This window comes from Spermophilus citellus (assembly GCF_964194105.1).
Source record: "Spermophilus citellus genome assembly, chromosome: 6".
Lineage (NCBI taxonomy): Eukaryota > Metazoa > Chordata > Mammalia > Rodentia > Sciuridae > Spermophilus > Spermophilus citellus.
In genome coordinates this window covers 29,260,024-29,277,886 of record NC_138187.1, presented here as the reverse complement: position 1 = coordinate 29,277,886, position 17,863 = coordinate 29,260,024, and the positions used below count along the sequence as shown (strand labels likewise).

General features: G+C 49.9%; 1 protein-coding gene across 18 annotated transcripts in view; it reads left to right on the top strand.

The window, feature by feature from the left end:
• Positions 1-17,863, top strand: part of CUX1 (cut like homeobox 1) — a 317,448-nt gene that overhangs the window by 175,215 nt on the left and 124,370 nt on the right. For all 18 annotated transcript variants that reach the window (XM_081297058.1, XM_081297057.1, XM_081297056.1 and 15 more), the window contains one exon: positions 16,268-16,405. In XM_081297058.1, coding sequence (XP_081153184.1) covers positions 16,268-16,405 — 138 coding nt within the window. The remainder of the gene's footprint in view (positions 1-16,267; positions 16,406-17,863) is intronic.

The window sequence follows — 17,863 nt, the reverse complement described above, 5'->3', positions numbered from 1 at the left end:
TGTTTTGTGTCCAGACTCTAAGGACACATTTCTCAGAATGCACCCCCCCCCCCATGAACACCCGACAGTGCCGAGGCAGCATGGTCCTGTCCCTCATCATGTCCCTCTTGTCTGTTCCAGTATTTGTCAAGCGAATGCATAAATTAGTGACCACACCTTCCTTCCAGCGCTCTCTGGAGTTGTCTGGCGCGGCTTCACCTGACTGCCTGAGCCGCGTTCTGGAGGTGGGCACTCCCCTGAGGGCGCACCTAGCCCTGAGGAGCACTAGGCGATACCAGTTGCGAGGGAGCCAGACGCACCCTCCATTGCTGTAGCAGCTGATAGCTCTGAGCCCTGTGCAGCCTTGGAGTCCCTCTGTGAGGATGACGTGCCCACGTGGACGTTTACATGGCCCTTGGCACTCGGGCTCGTCCAGCAGCACGTGCCCTCCGAGGCCTTTGGTTCTGTGGCCAGTGCTCCGTGTCCAGCATCAACATTCAATGAACAGCCATCCTGCTGGCGTCCCGCCTCCTAAGCCTGAGCGTGGGATCTCCCTCTACCTGCCCACTGCCCTCCTGCCACTCCCCTTCCATGGCCTGCTCGGCTGGTCCCAGGGAGAAAGCTGAGCCGACGTGACGCATGACTTGGCTCCTCTGTCTGCGCCTTCCCCATCCAGTGTTTCCGTGATCTCCTTAGTGTTCCAGGTAACGTTTAGATACTTAGTAGCATTGTACAGTCCTTGTCCTGACAGTCAGGATGGTTGAGATTGGTATTTCTGGTCTTTGTCTTTTGCCACCAAATCACTCCTCATTTCTTAATCAGTTTTGAGAATATTTTTTTTTTAATATTTATTTCTTAGTTCTCGGCGGACACAACATCTTTGTTGGTATGTGGTGCTGAGGATCGAACCTGGGCCACACGCAAGCCAGGCGAGCGCGCTACCGCCTGAGCCACACCCCCAGCCCTTGACAATATTTTGACAGACATTTTTTTCGAAATATCCTCCGTTAGCCACACCACATTCTTCTTCCAAAGTGCCATGACCCTCGTCTCCCTGGTGTCACTGGGGCTGCCCCGCAGAGACACAGCAGCAGCCAGCTAGGCTCCTGCCCTCAGGGACCTTAGAGTCTGGCAGGAGTGTGAGCATCAGTAAGTAATTACACCCCCGCACGGTGGCACACACCCGAAGTTCAGTTACCCAAGAGGGGAGCAGGGAGATCACTAGTTCGAGGCCAGCCTGGGCAACTTAGTCAGACCCTGTCTGGACAAATAAAAAGGACAGGGGATGTGGCTCAGTGACAAAGTGACTCTGGGTTCAATTCCCAGTGCTGGAAAAAGCAACGTAATTACACAAACAATTGCTGAATTTTAGGTGTGAGAAGGCACAGCTGGCAAAGGCCACCCAGGAGAGAGGGCTGAATAAGGAGGGTGGAGCCAGGAGCAGCCACTGTGGAGTGGGCACCAAACACGGCCCAGAGAGAGCTACGGCGTGCAGAGCCTGCACAGGAGGACCTGGCACACGGGGAAAACACAGGAGGAGAGGCCCCTGAGAGCCACAGGCTGCAGCATATCACTTGCCACAGCGGGGTGGGGGACACTCCTGATCCCCTGCTGTGCGGATGGTCTGAGCAGGTGGAGTATCGCCTGGCTGCAGGGATAGGTTAGTGAAAGCACTGGACACCTCCCAGCAGAAGCCAGTGCCGGGTTTAAAGCAGGACGTGGTTTGATCCGAGCTGTGCCTTGACTGGATCATCCCACACCAGTTTGGACAAGAGATTAGAAAGGAGTGCGAGGTGACATGGGAGACCGGCAGAGGGAGGGTGGGGTGCTTGGTTTCAGTGGTGGAGGTGAAGTTAGAGAGAAGAAAACAGATCTTGGCTGTACGTAGGTGGGGGGATGTACTGACTGCCCGGACCGGATATTAGGGAAATCGGTCAGGACAGCTGTCTCAGGAGGTAGCTAAGGCAGTGCTGTTACCTCATCCAAAAAACTGTACTTGTTGGCCAGGTTCTACCTGGGAGACCAGCAAAAAATGTGGAGAATACATCTCCTGTTGCTGATTGTCTTCTCATTGCTCACTTGAACTTGGCCTTTGCTGTCGGTGCCACAGCCCCGCTGTGAGAGGGCAGTGTCAGGTTTAGATTCACAAGGAGAGTTCTGATTCTACCTCCCGACTTCAGAAGGCTCGTCTGTCTGTCTCCTCGCTGGCAGCCTGTATTTTATGCCTGCCATCAGCGTGTGCAGGTTACTGCGAACTTGTATACCCTTACTTTTTTATTTTAATATGCCCTAATTGAGATTTATATTTGTGAACTTGATAATGAGGAAGAGCCTCTTAGCTGTCTGACAACATCATGACCAGTAGGCTCCCTGGGTGAGGCAGGGGCATCCCCCTGCAGCTGGCTCCCTGATCAGGAGGCCAGCACCTCCATGTCAGACCACGTGATCCCCTGTGTGCAAGGAAAGGTCTGAAGTGACCTTCACACCTACTCTCACCACGCACCATCCCCTGGACCGCACACCCAACAAGATACAGATGCAGATGAGACTTGGCTCGGGTCTCCTTAGAGTGCCACATGCGGTGGGAACATAGTATTCTGTGCCTTTGAGACAATATTCCGCAGTTGAATTTTTAGGTAAAAATAGCCTTACTGGCATGATACAAGAAACAAATGTCTCTACTCTTAAAGCGTGACCCTCTCGGATAGCTGAAAATATTCTGGAATGACCTCCTTTTAAAGGTTCTGGCATGGGTAGAATTTTACTGGGTTCTAAGCAGGATCATTGTGGCAGGCACACTCCACTCACTGGCCATTAGCCCCACACAGGCAACTTGCCCTGGCTCCTGATGTCTTCAGATTTTTTTTTACCATGGGTCTATATTTATTTCTAGAGTTGGGAGGGAGCAGCACAATTAGAAAATAATCAACTTGCAATCCAAGTTTCTGAATAGCTCTTGTTATGTATTATAGATTAGTGTGTGGCCAGCTGACTTTTTGTAGGATACTTATAAATTTGTATAAGACATGAGTGACATTTCTGTCTCAGAAACATCTCAGTGGTGTATTTTTTAGAGTTCCTAGGCAGGAGAGAAAGATACAAAGTTGGCGGAGCCGCCACCGCATGTTGGTGCTGCAGATTTGACCTGCTGCGCCGGGTTGCGAAGCTTGCAGGGAGAATCTGCAGCATGTGTGCCTCCTGGCCTCACTGTGGCCCCTCGCAAACGTCACCTCGTTCCTCCAGACACAAACTCTTGGCACACAAAGGCAGCGCCTGCAAGGGTTTATTCTAAGATTCAAGAATTAGGATGCACTTTACCAGTGACACAAAATATTCATCAACTCATGAGACACTGCTTGAACCCAGAGTGTCACCACTGACTGGTCTTCCTTGATCATCCAGAGGATTCTGGCCTGTGCTTAGGAAATGGAGATGGACACTCTCAGGTTTTCAGAAGTCCTCAAAGATTTTTTTACTCCCTCCCCCTCACCTCTTTGGTGGTGCTGGGATGGAACTCCGGGCCTTATGTGTGCTGGGCGAGTGCTCTGCCACTGAGCCACACCTCCAGCCTGGGAAACCCTTTTTTATTAAAAGAGAACTGGCTAAGAGGATTCCATTTGTAGGCCACAGTGTTCTCAGAACCTGCTCTGAGGTCCATGTTCCTGGGTGCTGGTGGAGGTTTTGATTTGCATTGAGAAAGGCTCTTCTCCCTGGGAGGATCCCTCCTGGCCCAGCATTTGAGGACTAGAGGTAGCATGGAATGGTGTCCCTACTGAGAACTGCTTTTTGATGCTTTTCTACGAGAACAAAATAGCAAGATGGTCCTTTGAGGGTGTTACTCTCAGCGAGGACACGTTACAGGTTAAAATTAGAAACCCATCCCTTTCATTCTTCTTTCTTTCCCCTCTGCCCTTGCCCAGGTCCCATAGCACAGCTACTGGGAAGGGTGATGAAATCCTGCGGCTGAGGTAGGAACACCCCTGGGATTCCGTACCCAGATTCCAATCAGGGTGCCCTGGAGACCTTCTCAAAAGGCTGCAGAAACGGAACTCTCCCATCCAGATTCCAGAGGGCACTCCAGTCCATGTATTCCAGGTCTCCTAGTGTTGGTAAACCAGGGTGGGTGCCCACAGCCCCTCCAGGGGTGCTCTGATGCCAGGGGCCTGAGATGGGCAGGATCCCCGTGGGAAATGTCCACTTTGCCTTCACAAGGTGTTTCCACTCACTTCATTAAGAATCTGCCACAGGGCCTGGGCTGTGGCTCAGTGGTGGAGCATTTGCCTCGAATGTGCTAGGCCCTGGGTTCGATTCTCAGCACCACATAAAAACGAATAAAAGGAGGTATAAAAAATGTTGTATCTGTTTTAAAAAGAGAGAGAGAGAGAGAATCCTTGCAGACGCCTGTACAACTGGACAAGAGGAGGACGTGGGCTGTGGGCGGGGAGCAAGGCTTGGGGTTGTAGTAGACATTGGGCTGCCACCTGCCTTACCTGGGGGTCCTGGCCTGGGCCTGCAGCTGCCTCAGGGGACAAGGACAGTCGTGCTTTGCCCTAGCACCTGGGGGAATGGAAACCAGATGGAGGAGCCTGGCCACCCTCTTGGGGTCAGCACGTTCACCCGGGGCCACCAGGAGTTGGCCGCAGGCATGGGTGACGGAGTGGAAGTGGCAGGGTGAGTCCTGTTCCTGCCACAGCTCCGCGCGCTGCCCTTTCCAGGGTTCTCCCCAGGGTCCTCCTGCTGCCCCCTCCTGCCAACCCTGGCCTCACCAGGGCAGAGCACAGGAGCGCCCTGCTTGGGGCCCAGGACTCCTTCCTGGGTGCCTGTGCCGAGGCGCAGAGCTGCGTCCCCCGGGCCGTGGCCGGTGGTCCTGGCCGCGGTATCAAGACAGCTTTCATCAGCCCTCATCAGCATGCTAATTGCTGTATGACTAATTATGCCCTGAATTCCAGTTGATTTTCTTAATGAGACAGCTGGGTTAATTATGTAATCGTATGATTACATTAGCCTAGAGTGCCCTGGCGAGAAGGAGCGTCTGCCGCACTGTGATGTCATCACCCGATGGCTCAGAGGGCCACGTTCACTGGGGCTGACGGCAGGGGCAGCCCTGGTGCCCCTGGGCTCTCTGTGCAGCTGGGAAGGGCTTTTCAGTCCTCGCCACACAAGGCCAAGCCCCTCACAACCCCTCTCCTCCCACAGCCCCCGCCTGCCCGGCCAGAGCCAGGCCTGCCTGGGACGGGCAGCAGCGCCTCATTTGGGCAGTGGCTTTGGCCACACCTGCAGGCCGTAGCCTGGGTTCTTTTTTCTCCACTCACCTGACAGGCAGCTTGTGGGTAAGTCCCAGTGACACAGCTTCCAGGAGTGTCCCCATGCACGCCCTTCCCATCACTTCAGCCGCCACTGCCCTTGTCCTTCGTCTGCCTGGCCCACCTGCCCTCTGCCTCCTGTCCATTGGCCGGGCAGCCAGACCAGTCTGATCTCCAAATTGCTTTTGCTCACGTGCTGCAGGAGTAGAAGTGCTGGTTTCGCAGCCCCAGGCTGTGTAGCTAGAGTGGTGTCAGACACGGTGCAGACCAGCCTAGAGTAAAAGGCTGTGTGACAGGGAAAGGGGATTAGAATTATCTTATGAGCAATGCAAAAGGCTTTCTAGCTTTGTGAAAATTACCTCGCGTGTGTGTATTTTGGTTCATTCGGTGGTGCTGGGGTCAAGCCCAGGCCTTGGGCGTGCTGAGAAGTTTCGCTCCACTGAGCTACAGCCCGACCCTGAAAAGCGCAGGTCAACTTGATGAGAGACAGTTCACATGTGACACAACACGCCCATTTCCCATAGTGTGTAGTGTGACACCATGGGGCTCTGACAGTCAAGGCAAAGGACACTCTGTCGTCTTTCAACTACCCTTATAACTCCGAGCCCCAGCAGCCGTGGTCTTGTTCTGTGAGTGTGGGTGGCTTTGTCCTTCCTGCAGACTCATCTAAATGGAACCTGTACACTGATGCTCCCCACTCACGATGGGGGGACCCCCATGCCCCACCACAGGCTGAAAGCACGAGAACAGCACCCCTGGCCTGCTGAACACCACACGGGCTGGCCACAGCACCCAACCTAGGGTCCCTCCTGCAATTGGTGGGTGTCCTGCTGCTGATCCTGCTGCACAAGGGTGAGTGGAGCCCGACGGGCGCTGCAGCCTGGGCTCGGCGCGGGCCTCACCTGGCACGGTGGCCTTGGCCTTTCCCCCTGCTGCCGCCAACTGGTCTCTGTCCGCACACGCGGCGGTGGCTCATCCACGCATCTTGTTCCAGGTTTGTGGTTATTACAGATCAGCACAGCTAGCCAGTCTGCGCTGTCACGTGAACACCCTTCATTGCTTCCAGGCCAATACCTCAGGACTGCTCCCGCACAGGGTAGCTGCCCCTGAGCTTGTGAGAGATGCTGCGCTGTGCTGGGTGCCAGCCACTCCTAATCTCAGCTACCGGGAGGCCGAGGCAGGAGGATCACAAATTCAAAGCTGGCCTCAGTGACTTAGCAAGACCCTGCCTCAAAATAGAATTTTAGAAAGCGCTGGGGGTGGGCTCAGTGGTAGAGCACCTGGTTCAATCCCAGTACCACCAGGAGAAAGGGGAAGGGAAGAGACGCCACGCTGTTTTCCAGAGTGATTGTGACTTGGTGTCCCTCCACAAGGAACAGGCGAGGCCAGCTGCGGCACGTCTTCTCCTTCCTGATGTATTAGCTCACACTGGTGAGAGTATTTTATTATGGTTTTAATTCATATTTTCCATCAACTAATGATGCTTAGTGATTTTTCGTGTGCTTTTGGTCATTCATAGATCTTCATTTAGAACGTTTTCAGTTTTGCCCATTTTTAAAAAATATTTTTTTAGTTGTAGGTGGACACACAATACCTTTATTTTATTTTTGTGTGGTGCTGAGGATCAAGCCCAGTGCCTCACACATGCCAGGCGAGTGCGCTGCCACTGAGCCACAACCCAGCCCTCTTTGCCCATTTTTAAAGGGTTATTGTCTTATTCAGTTATAAATTTTTAATATATAGTCTACATAGAAATCTGCTGTTACATATATTTATTGCATATATTCTCTCTCAGTTATTTGAAGTTTTTTTTAATACATTATTTTTGTTGTTGTTTCTTGTTTTCTTTACGTTTGGAGGATAGGTTGCCTGCCCCAAGGTCACGGTTATTTTCCCTCCTTCCTGTGTGTTTTAGATCATTGTATAGTTATCTTCACCTTCAGGGCTCTGGTGTTTTCTGAGTTAACTCCGTGTGTAGTGTGAGGTCAGGTGTGGACCCTGCCTTGTGTCACTGGTCTGTGCGTCTGTCCTTCTGCAGCGTCACACTGATGTCAGTGGCTTTCCACTCAGCACTCAATCTGATAATGTAAGTCCTTCATCTTTGATTGTCTTTTTCAATTTTGTTCTGGCTCCCTGAGTTTCAGGTTGTTGGTCTGGCCTGTCAGTGTTTGCAGACACACCTTCCTTGATTTTGATCAGGAATCTACCATATTTGTAGCTCAGCTGGAGGAAAATTGAGAACCATGGATTTTTCCCACCCAAATGTGGTACATGTGTTTAGGTCGCCATCCATTCCTCTCTGCGTTGATTCACTGTTTAACACACTGTTGCAGGTGAATTAACACCTGGTGCACGGTGCGCACACTGTCCCTTGGTAGGGCATGGTCTTGATCAATAGATAGTAAATGCCATTTTCTTTATATTTATTTTTCAATTGTTTGTTGCTTTATATGGGCATGTAATAAATTTTTGCTTAATTTTGTATCTCTCACCATTTTATACTCCTTATTAGTTCTAGACGTTTATGGGATTTTTATAATTTCCCTAAGACGTTCTTTCTAGAATATTCCATCTGCCCTTGAAGAGCACGTGCCTCCTATGGTTATTGGGTGGAGAGTCTTGTCCGCCTCAGGTCCTGCTGGCCAACAGTGTTCTGGGCTTTGGCGTCCATCTTCCTGGGTGGACTCCCAGTCTCTGGGGCAGTGCGTTATTCTCTTTTCTTGCTCTTTTGTGCTGGCCCCCTGAGTGCAGCAGGGGGGCTATACGCTCCTGGTGAGGAGAGGGGGGCTGAGGCCTCTCAGGGAAGCACCCCCTGAGCTGTAGATTTCCTTCTGGACGCCCTCTGTAGGTCGAGGAAACTCCCCTCCATTCCTCCCTTGCTGAGTGTCTTTTCTCATGAATGGGTGTCATATTGAATCTTGTCATATTTTTCCCATGTCTGTGAGATCATGTAATTTTTCCCCTTTATTCTCTTCAATGGTGACCTGGTTATGATGATATTGTAAATTTTGCTGGAATTCGTTTGCTAATACTTTACTAAGGATTTTTGCCTTTAAATCCATGAGCAATGTAAAACTGTAGTTTTACAGGTTTTTTTCCCCTTTTATTGCCTTTATTGACCAGGAAGTACTGGACTTGTAAAATGCATTGGGATGTGCTCCCCTTGTCCAGTTGCTGGAAAGGCCGCGTGGGACGGCTGCTGTCTCTTTGGAAACTTCTCTAGTTCAACTTTTAAGCTATGTAGGCCTTGGATTTTGTTGCAGTATTTTTAATTTCAAATTTACCTTCATCAACATTTATAGGACTGTCACTATCATATGTAAGACTATTGACACATAGACTGTTTTTATTTCTTCTTGAATCAGTTTTGGTAAGTAGGAAATTTTTAAAAAGTTTTCTCTGAATTAGCAAATGTATTGGCATCGTATTATCAAATTTTGTCATCTTTATCTATGGAATGTGTGGTGACGTCCCTTCTTTCATTTCCTGGTCTTGGGATCTGTGACACCTCCTTATTTTTTCCCTTCATTGGCCTGGCTTGAAGCTCTTGCCAGCCACAGTGGCACATGCTTGTAATCCCAGCTATTCAGGAGGCTGAGACAGGAGGATCACAAGTTTGAGGACAGCCAGGGCCAATATACCAAGACCCTGTCTTTAAATTTTTTTTTTTTTTTTGAAAACTGCCTGGCCATGTGGCTCAGAGTCAGAATGTTTCTGGGTTCAGTCACGGCACAGATACAAATTGTGATGTGCACACAGGAATATGGCATAGTGAATCCTACTGTTATGTGTGGTTACAATGCACCAATTTAAAAAAAAGAAGTCATACTCAACAAAAATCCTGCTACTGTGTGCTCTGATTTCTCTTTCCCTTGTTTTCAGTCCTACTGTGTTCTGTTCCCATCTGCTCATTTCTGCTTACTTTGGATTTAATTTACTCTTCCCTACCTGCACCCACAGCTCCGGGAGGAACCCAGGGTCACGCACATGCTAGGCAGAGCTCTACCACTGAGCCACATCCCCAGCCTTTTAAATTTTATTTGCAGCAGTGTCTTGCTAAATTGCTATATCTGTCCTTGATTTAGAGATCCTCCTGCCTCAGCCTCCCATATTGCCAAGATTACAGGCAAGTGCTACTGTGCCCAGCTTTTCTATTTTTCTGTTTAAATGGAGGCTTGGGGGCATTCTTTATTCCATTGTGATCAGAGAATATGCTTTATAGGAATTTTGCTCTTTAAAATTTATCAAAACTTGTTTCGTAAGTGTTCTCTGTTGATACTCTGTGTGGGCTTGAAGGAAGCATGTTCTGTGGCGTTGAGTGGGTATTGTGTCAAAGTCAGGCCGAGTTACTGGATGGTTTTCTTTGAGTCTTTTGTATCCATGATGATTTTGAATCCAGCTGTGTTATTTATTGATGGGAAAGAAGTTCTGAAATCTTTGACCACTATTGTGGGCTTTTCTTTTTCCCCTGTCAGTTCTGTCTGCCTTAGATTCATGGATTTTGAAGCTTTGTTTTGAGCTGTAGACACCTTTAGGGTCATGGTGTCTGCTCACTGACTTGATTCTTCTGGGTTGGTGTGGCGATCTTCATATCACCTAGTGTTCCTGGTCCTGAAGTTTCTGGGTCGGATTTTATCTCAGGCATGCCAGCTTTCTTTTGATGCGTGTTCCATGTTGCATCTGTGTCTGACCCTTTACTATTAACCCGTGTCTTGACATTTACGTCACATCTCTTGTAAACAGTCACGCCCTGCCTTACCAACCCATCCTGCCTGCCTGCCTTACCAACCCATCCTGCCTGCCTGCCTCTGCCTGGAGAGTTAGACCACTTGATGCAGCTGGCTGAGGCTGAGGTGAAGTCTTCCCTCTCACTCTCTCTGTCCCCACATGGTGATGTCGTTATAATTTTCCTTCTTTCCTTTGATAGAGCACGTTTTGATTGTATCTTCCCATTCACCGTGTTAGCTGAAGTAACTCTTAGTTTTGGTGGTTACTTTGGGGTACAGAGTAGCCATGTTTAACCTATCACATTATTTCTCAAAAATATTTCACCACTTCACATACAGCATTAAAGGAAATGTAGTGAATTTTAAATTAGATGAATTTTGCAGCAGACCTTCATTTGCCCCATCTCTGTCCTTACCTGTTGTGACTCATTTTACTTTTACATATCTCACAACCCTACAGTGCATTATTACTACTTTTACTTTAGTCAACTATCTTTTAAGGAAATTCAAGTGAGAAAATAGTGCTTTATCTTTATCCCTGTATTTGCTATTTCCTGTGTTGTCCGAGCCACTGTGGAGACCCAGGCCCCACCTGGCCTCGTTCCCCTTCAGTCTGCGGAGTCCTTTAATGTGAGCCAGGTGCTGCAGGTGCACCGCCAGGGGATTCGTCCGCTTTTGTTCAGCTGGGAAAGAGAAATCTCTACCTTGCCCTCATCTGAAAGGACATGTTTGTTGGGTATAAAATAGCTGGTGGTTTTGGGTTTTGTAACTATTTCTGTCAGGAGATCTCCAGCTATTTTTTTTTTCTTTTTCCTGAACATGATTAATCATCTCTTCTCTGCTTGACAAGATTGTAGGTTTTTATTCTTGTTTGCAGCAACTCCGTGTGCTTATTGGTATTTAACCTTTTTGTACTTCTATTCAAACAGCTTGTATAACTGTCTGAATTCACTGTTTTTTTCCCCCACCTACATTCCTAATCTATTATTAGTCAATTTAATCAATTTTTATTAAGATTTTTGTATTTCAAGTTTAGAATTCCATTTAAATAAAATTTTTATTTAAACTTAATTTTATTTAAATTTTTAAATAATTTTTATTTAAATTCCATTTAAATACAAATTCATATTTTTATTTCCATCCTTGGCATGCTTATAACAACTGTGCTAGTCTTGGTCTCCAAAGTCTAGATTGAGTGCTTTTTAATTTTATCTCCCTAGTTAGGTTATGAGCTATCACTCTGGATTTAATTTTAGTGGTTACTTTAGGGTGATTGGATTTGTATTTTTGCAACTTGTATATGAATTAGGAAAAGGTATTTGTTGAAACTCAACCAATAAATTTTCATTTTCTCTGATATTCAATTTTTCCTTCTAACTGTTCAGAGCTGTTGCTTATCTTATTTTAATTTGTTATTTAAATGATTTGGAACTTTTTTGGGCAAGCGTCTGTCTGTCCCCCTGTCTGGTCGCCTCGGGTTCTGTTCCACTAGCCTGTTCCCTGTGACTGCCTGTTATTCTGCATGTCTGGTCATTTTTAGCACTGCTGTGTTGACTGTCTGGATTTCATTGTCTCTTAGTGACAGTGCTCAGGTTTGGGTAGCACAGGTCAGCTTGATGATCCTGAGACTAGTTTTTGGCCATCGGTGGTGGTTCTGGGCCACCCTTGGAGGTTCTGAGCCCCCCATTCTAGGGGGCCCTCTGGTGTCCTTACCGAGTGTCCTGCGCCAGGTACCAAGGAGACACTCCCTGAGCGCTTCCCTGCTGGGCAGCTGTCCCTGTGAGTCCCCACCACAGCCTCATCATCTCGGCAGTTGTTAGGCCACCCTGAAGTGAGTGGCTTGTCGGGGCACACACGGGACGTCCAGCCCACGCTGAACCACTGTGCTGCCCTCTCCCAGGTGCAGCATGGGGTGTGGGACAGTTAATAGAGGATGACGTCACCTTTTCACATACAGGGACACGATGGTAGGGACATTTCCAAAATCTGCTCTTGAACTGTCGTCACTATAGCTTGAGTTTCCTCCAAGAAGCGACTTTTTCCCATTGAGGATTAAAGTATCGTTTTTACTTTGGAGACGTCGTGTTGGTTGGTTTTTCATCATCGTCAGGCAGCATGTCACTGATGTGAGCCATTTGCCATCTGAGAACAAGGTAGCTAATTTGGAACACGTGGCTTTTGTTAAAGAAAATTATGGCGCTCATCTTTAAGCTTAAAACTCTTAACTACTTTGCCAGTGGAAAGCCAACCTTCTGTGGTCTAGAGTCCCACGGTGTCTCCTCACACCCGCCCGGCGCCTCACCCTGAGAGCCATCCATCTCCCATGACTTCCCTGCTGGGTCCTTTGGCTCCTCAGACATTGCGTTTTCGGCCCCAGGGTTCATTCTGGCACTGCTTCACATCTTCAAGTTCTCTTCTCATTGTGATCATATTTTTCTTTACATCCTTGTCCATAGGCCTCCTCCCTCTGACCTTTTCCTGTATCAATCCCTCTACAGCAGCCACCCTGGCTCCCTCTGTGCCTTGAATGTGCCATACTCCACTAACCACAGGGCCTTTGCACTGGCCGCTGTCTCTGCTTAGTGTGAATCTTCTTCAACAAGCTCCTCTTCAGCACCAGCTCTCCTTCCCGGCTCATCTCCTTGGAGCCTGGAGCCTTCCAGCCCGATGTCCAGAACCCCGCCCCTCCCCAGTGACTCATGTCCAGCTCCACTTCCTTCCTGCACACCTGGTAGTATATGGAGCTTTTCTGTCTTGTTGGTTTTGCTTCCTGTCTGTCTCTCTCACTACACTAGAATGTCAAGCTTCCCCGCCCAGAATTTCACATGAGCTAGGTACATGCTCTACCACTGAGATGCATCCCCAGTCCCCAGGACAGGCCTGCTCACTACCATGTCCCCTTGGTGGCCAGGACAATGCTGACGTCATAGAATGCACGTCGGCCCCGGACCATTAAGCCTGGCACTTCACACTCCCTGCTCCTCTGCCTACTGCATCTGAGCCCGCAGCCCCTGTGGGCCCAAGTTCTGTGTGCCTACGAGGGCAGGGGTGCCCAGGTGTCACCTCTGCCTAGAAGGAACCCTATTGGGGCTGCTGCTGGGTTCCCTGCCTTCAGTGGGGTGCTCTTGCCTTGCCTTCGTTATTTCTGCACCTGATCTACCTACTGTGGGCTGGTTCCTGCTGACTTGGCCAAGCGTCTGTCCCAGAGCCTAACCCAGGCCTTGCCCAGAGCAGAGTCTCTTCGGAAATGCTTATTAAATTAGTACTTGGAGAGGCAGTGTGATTGAGCTGGCTGCTGGCTCGGGAAGCAGAGTTCCTAATTAGAGCTTTGCGTACCTGTTTGCCTGGCTGGCTTCGTTCCTCCCCTGTCCCTGGGGGAGATGCCAGCACCTGACATTGCAGGGCCCTCCCCCAGCTTCTGCCCAAGATGGCGGAATCAATGAAATCATGGTATGTGTCCTTAGCAAAGGTGCTGAATGAGTACAGGTGATGACATCGGTGGTGGTTATGATTATGTTGAGACCTGTGCTGCACAGGGGCCACAGAGCATTTCAGGAACTGATTGTCAGGTGACTGTAAAACACTTTGCAAGTTAGTCACATCAGGCGGATGGAGCTGGTGGCAAACTGCATGGAGTTGGAGGAGGCTGGGGGACAGGGCCTCGGGGGTCTGCACAGTCCTCTTTACGATGGATTTGTTCTCACCTGCTCCAGACAATTCCTAACCATGCTACTGAGATCGGAGGCTTGTGACATGCAGAAGAAGACCTAACGATACATTTAGGGGGTTAAATGGCATTGGAAATCATTAACGAGACAAAAAGCTATGATTTCCCCAGATTAACATGCAGGTTGGGGTTTGGCTGAAATTCATTGTTTTGGTCTTCCGCCCAAACATGCTAGAGTCATTATATTGTCATGTGGTAGATTATCTGTTCTTTAATACAAGTAATAAAAATTAAGCCTAAGAGCTACTTTAGCAATGCCTTTTACATATCCCAAAACAGTATTCAAATGCCGTCAGCATTTAGTGAACTGCAGTGAAGTTTGGAGCTGAACATTCAGTTTGTTCCCTGTTCTGTGTCCGGCGTTGCTACTGAGGCATTAACCTCTAATAGGTTAAGTCAAATGTAGATGCCACAGTGAGTAATTAGGAGATTACCAGAAATTTCATTTACAGTACAACACTCTGAAAATTTGTCTCAGGGTCTAGTTGCCATTCACTTGATAACTCGTGACTTATTTTCATATGTCCCCGATTCCTGGCTAAATTGCACAGAAGCTATTTTTTCCCTTTGGAGCCAACACAGTGGGTCCTGTCTACTTGCAAAGTACTGGCTGGAAATGTTGACAGGAAGGGGAAGGGCCTGCAGTGTGGGGGCTTAATTTTTTTAAAATACTATCGATCCTAGCTGTCGTGGGGGAAAGCCTGTCTGAGGGGCCTGAGCCACCTTCCCAGGCTGGCTCTGCTGTCCTTCCCTGATTGGAGACCAGTGCACACCCTAGGTCCAGGTGGAAGAGGCCGAGTCCTTCCGGTCATTTGCCCAGATCCAGGCCATGGAGGTAGGGGAGGGGCGCAAGGTTGACCAGAGAGGAGCTGAAATTTTACAAAACAAAGAAAAACATCCCACCTGGCAGGTTCCGAGATGCCATTTGTCTTGTTATTACTACTCCTGCCTAGTAGAACCATGTCCCCGAAATAGCTTTTGAGTTCTAATTTAACATAAATATTTTAATACTGATTAAAATAATCATGAAAAGTCATAAATGAGAAAGCCGTAGACATGCGCACGCGCAAGAGCAGTGCCCAGCGAGTGGGCAGGGCTGTGCGTGACGGGCAGTGCCAGGGGAAGCCCGCACTTGGCTCTGCTGGCCGGGTCTGCTGCTGTAAGCTCCGTAGGGACAGCGGCACCGCCGAGAGCTGCTGGCCCTGCTGGACGTGCTCACTGAGGCAGGAGACCCAGCCCTGGTTTCCAGGAACCAAGGGTGGTCTAAAAAATTAATGACTCTGGCATTTGAAAATTAAGCGAGGCCTTGAATATACACCCTTGTTGATCCGCCGAGCCCCGTGTTTAGCATTCCTCCACGGGAGACTAAATCTCTGCAGCCAGCTCACAAGTGACACTGGCGCCCAAGCCAGAAATAAGTTCAATAGTCTTTCCAGGCCCTGTGGATTTGGGTATTCTGCTCTGATGGAGCCTGAGAATCCTAAAAGAAGTGCCTCGCTGGTGCCCAGCAGGTGGATAATAATTGCTCTGTAGGCTACAGAAGGAACCATGATTCTCAAACTGACAGAACCACATCTCACATCTGTCCGTCTTGGGCTGTATCAGTGGTAAAGCTGAAGGGCATGAGTCAGCCCTGTAAATTGCACGTCTGCAATCTCCAATTTTGGATTAAAGTCCAATGTTAAGGGAATTCATAGCGGATAGCATGTTCAGTTGGCCACAAGACCTTGCAGGCCTGGCCTGGATGCTGTTCTGCTCTGTCATGAGCTTGGTAGCCTCCCAGCTTCTGGACACTAGCCTGTAACAGGGTGGTGCTGGGTCACCAGCTGTGCTTCTGTAAGATCTCAGTCTTGGGATCAGCAGATGCTCCCCCTGACTCTTCCTGGCATCCTTCATTAGCAAAGCAGGACAGCCAGGAAGAGGGATCCTGTGCTGAAATAGGGTGGCCTCCCACACAGCCTGGGGTTTCTCTCGTCTCTCGGTCACCTGGCCTGTGCCCTGTGCCCACCAGCTAGCCAGGCAACTCTGGGCCCATGCCTCTGCATCCTGGGCCTTTAGATTTTGCTTCTGTCCTACGTCTCTTTCCCAGTGTAGGGAGGCTTAGATGAGAAAGTGTCCATTACATTGTTCTGCAATCCACGTGCCACTCTTGTAGTACTAGGTGTGACTTCCATCTCCACGACAGTCCTCCAGGTTCAGCCATGTGTGGTGGGTTTTCCTGGGACTCCTTCCTTCACTGCCCGCATTTCCCTTCCTGTCAGATCAGAGTGAAGTTATTCCAGTGTCACATAAGGCCAGAGGGTTGGCAGACACCAGTGAATCCCACAGCTGTGCCCACATGTGTTCATACCTTGACAGTCCTGGGGTGGCTCTTCCCTTGTGTCAAGCACTGAGAAGCCCCCCACCCATCCCAGGCTGGAAGAGAAATGTCCCCAAGGGAGCCTGCAGTGGGGTCCTGCTGGGCGCCCTGGAGGCCTGCTCCAAGCCTCTGCTCCGGAGACCAGGCTCACGTGTGCTCTCCTCCTGTGCAGATCCCGTGCCAGCTCTGGACCTCGGGCAGCAGCTGCAGCTCAAAGTGCAACGCCTGCACGACATCGAAACAGAGAACCAGAAACTTAGGGAGACTCTCGAAGAATACAACAAGGAATTCGCCGAAGTGAAAAACCAAGGTTGGTGGGAGACGGGTTCATTGCTTGGCCTCCTTCTGTTTTCTCTGTTGCCTCCCATGCTGTTAAGACGCCTGTGGTTGTTATCCACGTCAGGAGGCCAGGGTGGGGCGAGAGCAGAATCGTTAAAGAGGGATAATGATGCTGCTTAGCTATTTAGAAGCTAAACTTCTCTCTGCCCAATAACTATGTATGATTTTATTGCCCTCAGCCTGGGCTGATCAGAATTCTTTGAAAATTCCTCTTGTACATCATGTGATACAATCTGCCTTTTAAAAGACTGATGTGTTGCCTCCGGGCGCCACCTGTCAGAGAGCCAGCTCATGATCAAAGGGTCACACACAGCAAGTCATTTAGTAATTGCCGCCGATCCATTACGTCTCCAGACGAGACGCATCCGCACAGGCTGCCGCTTACGCACAGCCTTCCTTGTGGGCCTCACCTATTCATTACAAATCTAATGAAAGAAAACAGCTCCTTGGTGTGGTTGTCCAGTGTCAGCACGGCAGACGGGGCAGAGGTGGCCTGGCTTTTCCTGTCAAGGAGGAACAAAGAAATCTTCCCTGTGCCTAAAACCCAGATGTGTGCAGAGTCCCGGAGCCTCCTGGCTTCCATGTCCCCTCTGGCAGCAGTTGCAAGTTTTCCACTAACTCCAAGTCACAGCTCAGCCTGTTTCTGCCTGGGGACGACGTGAGGAGTCGGGTAGGAGAGGCAGCCCCCAGCGGCCCCTCTCAGCCTCCTGCTTGATAGGGTTGGGGCTGACGAAGGGCTAAGTGGTGAGCGCTGGGGACAGCCCTGGGGGAGCTACCCACTGGAGGTCTCAGGAGAGACTGGGATGGTGTGGGAGGAGCACACGGACAAACAGGCCTGGGTCGTGAGGGCAGCGGCTACCATCCGGGTCTCTGCGTGTCCCACGGGCCTTGGTGTGCTCAGGCCCTCGGCTGGGGTGGTTGGGGGAACCAGGCCAGCTCAGACCACACCCCAGACCCCACCCCAGTCTGGCTCAGGTGGGCCTTGGGGACACAAAGGGACAGCTCTGTCCAGCTTGAAAGCAAGCATTGGGCTTAATAAGCTGGGATCCTTCTGAGAGAAGGTGCTCCCTTCCCTGAGTAGGAGTCATTTCATGTCAGAATTACCCTGGTCCCAATGTGCAGGATAACCTGGTCCTTCTGGTCTGCCCGGAGGTGATGTCCCACGGCAAGGGCAGCCTTTTTATTTGTTCCCTCAGTGGCCTCTGGCGTCTAATTCCAACAGACCACTCTGGATTCTCGTGGAGCCTCTCTTGTGTGCTGATGGGTGGTACCATAGGCGCCCAGGCCCCGTGGTTTGCCCTGCGCCTTGCCCTGTGTAGCGGTCATCCACTGCCAGGCGTCACAGGGTAGCCGGCCACCAGCCCCAAGAGCATGGAGTGCTCTCTCCCCGCAGCCTCTTTGAGGGCTTCATAAAATGAAATACAACATC